At 34.4% G+C, this 4,418-nt stretch overlaps 1 protein-coding gene across 1 annotated transcript; it reads right to left on the bottom strand.

The window, feature by feature from the left end:
• Window positions 1-3,257: 3,257 nt before the first annotated feature.
• GGTG_14117 (hypothetical protein) lies at window positions 3,258-3,578 on the bottom strand (the record flags this gene model as incomplete). Its single annotated transcript, XM_009232045.1, has 1 exon — window positions 3,258-3,578. A coding segment is annotated over one exon (321 nt), but the record flags the coding sequence as incomplete, so codon positions are not given.
• Window positions 3,579-4,418: the final 840 nt, after the last annotated feature.

Genomic DNA, 4,418 nt, shown 5'->3' with positions numbered 1-4,418 from the left:
TTTTTTTTGTATTTTTGGTTTTTATTTTTTGGTTTTTCGCCGGGCTTTTTTTTAAACGCCCGTAATAAATTTGCCGGGAATACGTTATATATCCGGTAATTTACCGAAAGCTTTAACCGGAACGTTAAACCGGTTAACCCAACCATTTTTAGGATTTAAAAAGGTTTTAACCATTTGTTTAATAGCTTTTTTAACGGCCTTTTTATTTTAATGTTCGCCGTATTTAGCAATACCCAATCGCTTACCCCGAAAAGTACCGGGGTTTTGCTTTTATTATAATACTTTTTGTACGTATTATTTGCTTTTTTTAACAATCTTTTGGCTTGCTTTTTAATTTTTTCCAAAGCCCCCGCTTTAATTTTAACCGTTACCAAAGGTTTTTTTTTAATTACCCAAAGGTTATAAAGCTTTCGTAAGTAAAACCTTATTAATAAAAACGCCGGGGTTTTTTGCAACCCTAAATGCACGCTCGTATTATGCACTTACGCTGCTAAATGCAACAATAACGCCCAATCGTTTTGCTTTTCGCAGCAAAAGCACCGGAAGTAATGCTTTATTGCTTGGTTCGTTCGTTTCGTTTGCCCGTCGGTTTAAAGGTGGTATGTTATCGATAGCTTTTTTGCAACCTTTAAATGTCCGGCAAAGGTTGTCCAAAACCCGTTTGTAAATAGTTTGTCCCGGTTTGATACAATTTTTTCGGGCGTTCCTAACAACCCCCAAACGTGTGCAAATAAAAAGTTTTTTAATTTTTTACTAGTTAATTTCGTAAACGTTGGGATAAAAAAGCTATATTTGGTAAACCGGTCGATTATTACCAATATTGCGTTGCGCTTTTTGCCGGTTCCATTTACCAACGTTAAAAGCTTTCCGATAAAATTTATTAATAGCTTTTGTCCCGGGCGGTTTGGCACGGGCAAAAGTGCTAGCAACCCGTAAAGTGCTTATATTTTCGGTTTTGTTTGCTGGCATATTTAATACGTCCGTACGTATTTGCGTACGTTTTTAGCTATACCCGGCCATTTAAATTGCCGTTTAAGCTTTTTTAAAATTTTGGCCATGCTTTTGTAACCCCCCGTTGGGCTATTGTATTGTTTTTAAAGTATTATCCGTTTAAACGGTATTAAATTCGGAACCCAAACTTTTTTTTTATGCTTAAGCAAGCCGTTGCTAATTTTCCAAACGTTAGGTTTGTTTTTTTAAATACCGCTTTAAACGAAATCGTCCTTTGTTTGTGCTTCGAAAATGCGCTTTAATATCGTTTTAATATTTTTTTTAATGGTAATTGTTTTTACGTAAGCTGCTTTTCGGAATTTAGCTAGCAAATCGTTTCGGAATTTTTTTTTTGCCATATCGGCTTTTTTATTTATTGGTATATTTTGGGGACGTTTTAATAAACCATTTGCGGGGTTCCGGTATTTTGGCTTTTATTTAATCGTAAAATCGTACTTTATTAAATTTTTAAACCATTTTGCTTAGCGCTTTATTACCTTTTCCTTTGTTAAAATATGGGTATGGTTTAAATGGTCGGTAATTACTTTAACAATTTTTTGTAAATAAGCTAGGTAATGCCGCTATTTTTCGAAAGCTTTTACGATTGCTAGCAATTTTAAATTAAGGATTGCATAGCGTAGCTTTTTTTATTGCAGTTTTTTCGATATGTAAGTTACCGGGTGCTACCGGCCGTTTTGCAATTGCAACAATACCGCCCTTATCGCAAAAGCCAAAACGTTAGTCCGCACGTACAACGGTTTCGAAAGGTTAAAATATACCAATACCGAAATTTTCGTAAATAGCAATTTTAATTTGCAAAAAGCCTTTTTCGCAATATTTTTTAAGTAAAATACGGTATTTTTGCTAAAAAGGTCCGTTAAAAGCACAGTAATTTTCGCGTAACCTTTTACGAATTTCCAATAATACCCCGTAAAGCTTAAAAACATTTAAATGTTTTTAACGCTTTTCGGTATCCTTTACTTTAAAATCGCAATAACTTTATTTGGCAGGATTTCGATTTTAAATTTAGTTATCCTAAATTTTAAAAAATCGATATTATTCGTTTCGAATTTGCATTTAACCGGGCTAACGTAAAGCTTAAACCGTTCGAATCGCTTTAGCACCGTTTTTATTGCTTCGCGGTACTTTTTTTGTATTTTCGAAAAAATAAAAATATCGTTTAAATATACGATGCAATTGTTATTAATTAATTTTCCAAACGCTATATTAATAAAGCTTTAAAACGTTATTAAAGCTTTGGCCAAACCGAAAGGCATTACCAAATATTTGTAATGTCCATATTTATAGCAAAAAGCAATTTTCCATTCGTTTCTTTATCGGATCCGTATTTTGTAATAAACGTTTTTTAAATCCAATTTGGTAAAGTACTAATTTTTAAATACTTGGTCGAATATTTTATAAATTAACGAAAATGCTAACCGGTTTTTTTTAATAACTTTATTAAAACCCCAATAATTAATACAAAAACGAAACTTCCCGTCCTTTTTTAAAATAAACAAAATTCCGGCGCTAACGGGGCTAGTTAAATGCCGAATCCAACCTTTTGCTATAACCTTATCGAAATACCCCCGGAAAATTTTTAATTCCTTTTCGGATAAAGGATAAATGCTTCCGTAAAGCGGTATCGTTTTTTTTTCCAATTCGATCGCGTAATTTTAGCTTGTATATTTTAGCAAAGGGTTCGATTTATAAAGCTGCGCATATTTTGCAATTATTTTTTTAACCCATTTCGGGAAAGCTTTTAGCCTTTTCCCGGGGTTTTTCGGGGTTTCCGGGCGTGCAACCGTTAGTACGGTTATCGTTTATCCCAATTGGATTAACTTTTTGGCTATTTCTAACGAAATCATTTTAACCTTTTTGGTAATTACCGGGAACTTTTACTTTATATCCCCAAACCGGATTTTAATATCCTTTTGCTAAAGCCAAAGCATGCCTAACGTAATGTTATACCCGGCCCGGGGCATTATTACGTAAAATACCATTAACTTTTAGGTTATTCCTTAGCTATTTATTACCCAAATTTTGTATTTTTTTACCTTTAGCGTAAGCATGCGTTTTTTAATATCGAGCCACGCCAAATAGCCCCCGTTTAGCACCGGTATTTTTTTTGCTTTTACCAAAAAACGGTTATGCAATAAATTAACGTCGTTCCCATTATTAACCAACGCTTTTAATTTTACCCGGCGACCGTTAATCCGTAAATATATTTCGGTTTTTTAGCGCGTTTTAACCGCCGGGGCGTACCTTTAGGCCTTAGTGCCTAAACGGCCAAATAGCGGTATTGAATTGGGTGGCGATATTTTGCTTTTTTTAAAGCACGCCGGCCGGATATAGCCTAGCTTTTTATACCCGTAACACCGTATTTCGGGCCTTTTCCCCTTCGCCTTTTGTATGGTCGTTAAAGCCAACGGGATTTTCGGGTTATCCGTCCGTATTTTGCATGCTGCAACGATATGGTTTAATTGCCCGCATTTAAAGCAAATAACCGGCTTTTTAAAAGCTAGGACATTTGTATCCCCCGGGGTCCTTTTATACGGTTCCAATATTATTTTTGCTTTAAAAGCTTTAATTTACAATTTTTCCATAATATAAAAAAGGTTTTTAAATATTACCCGTTTTTGGATTTCGGGGCGGAACCGGTTAAAAAGCAATGTTATCCTTATCCATTTGGGTGCTAATTCGGAAAAGTTATCCTTTACCAAATCCCAACGAATTCGGAACGTTTCGAACAATTCGTAATCCTTTTGCTTAATAACGGTATCCCCCGCAAGCTTTTTAATTACCAGCCATATCCGCAAATCGGGGTCCTTCGATTTTATTTAAAATTACCGCAAAAAATCGGTTTAAATAAACGATACCCCGGTATTTAAGTAATGCATTTGTTTGTATTTTATTTATTATGCCCGTTAACGATAGTTAAAAGTGCTGGAAATTATTTAAACCTTTATACGGTTTTTACCGTAGCGTTCCTTTTTGCTTTCGAAAATAAATTCGTAATTATTAATATAATGGGCAATATTTTGCTAAATTGCTAATTTTTTAAATATAAAAGGCTTAAAAGTAACTTTGCTTTACGTAAAACCTTTTTGTCGTTTAAAAGTATTTTTTTTATTTTTGTTTAAGCTTTTATGCGCATGCTTCGACTTTTTATTTTAGATTTTTTAAATTAAACGGGCGCGTTTGCTTTGGGCTTTTAGCGCGTCGTTTATTTTTTGCAATTTTTTTACGGAAAAGTTTTTAAGGTCGTCGAAAATTTGCGGGGTTTCCTTGGTATTTTGTTTCGGTAATTTAGCGGCCCCTTTTAACGTGCTCGACGTAACGTCGGGCGTTATTATAAGCGGTGCAAGGTTGCAAATGCCCTTTTTAAATTTGCTCGATCCTTTTCGGTAATTACCCAAGCTTGCTTT

Source organism: Gaeumannomyces tritici, assembly GCF_000145635.1.
Source record: "Gaeumannomyces tritici R3-111a-1 unplaced genomic scaffold supercont2.143, whole genome shotgun sequence".
In the NCBI taxonomy this organism is placed as follows: Eukaryota; Fungi; Ascomycota; class Sordariomycetes; order Magnaporthales; family Magnaporthaceae; genus Gaeumannomyces; species Gaeumannomyces tritici.
The sequence above is the reverse complement of the archived record's forward strand: the minus strand, read 5'-3'. Positions and strand labels throughout refer to the sequence as shown.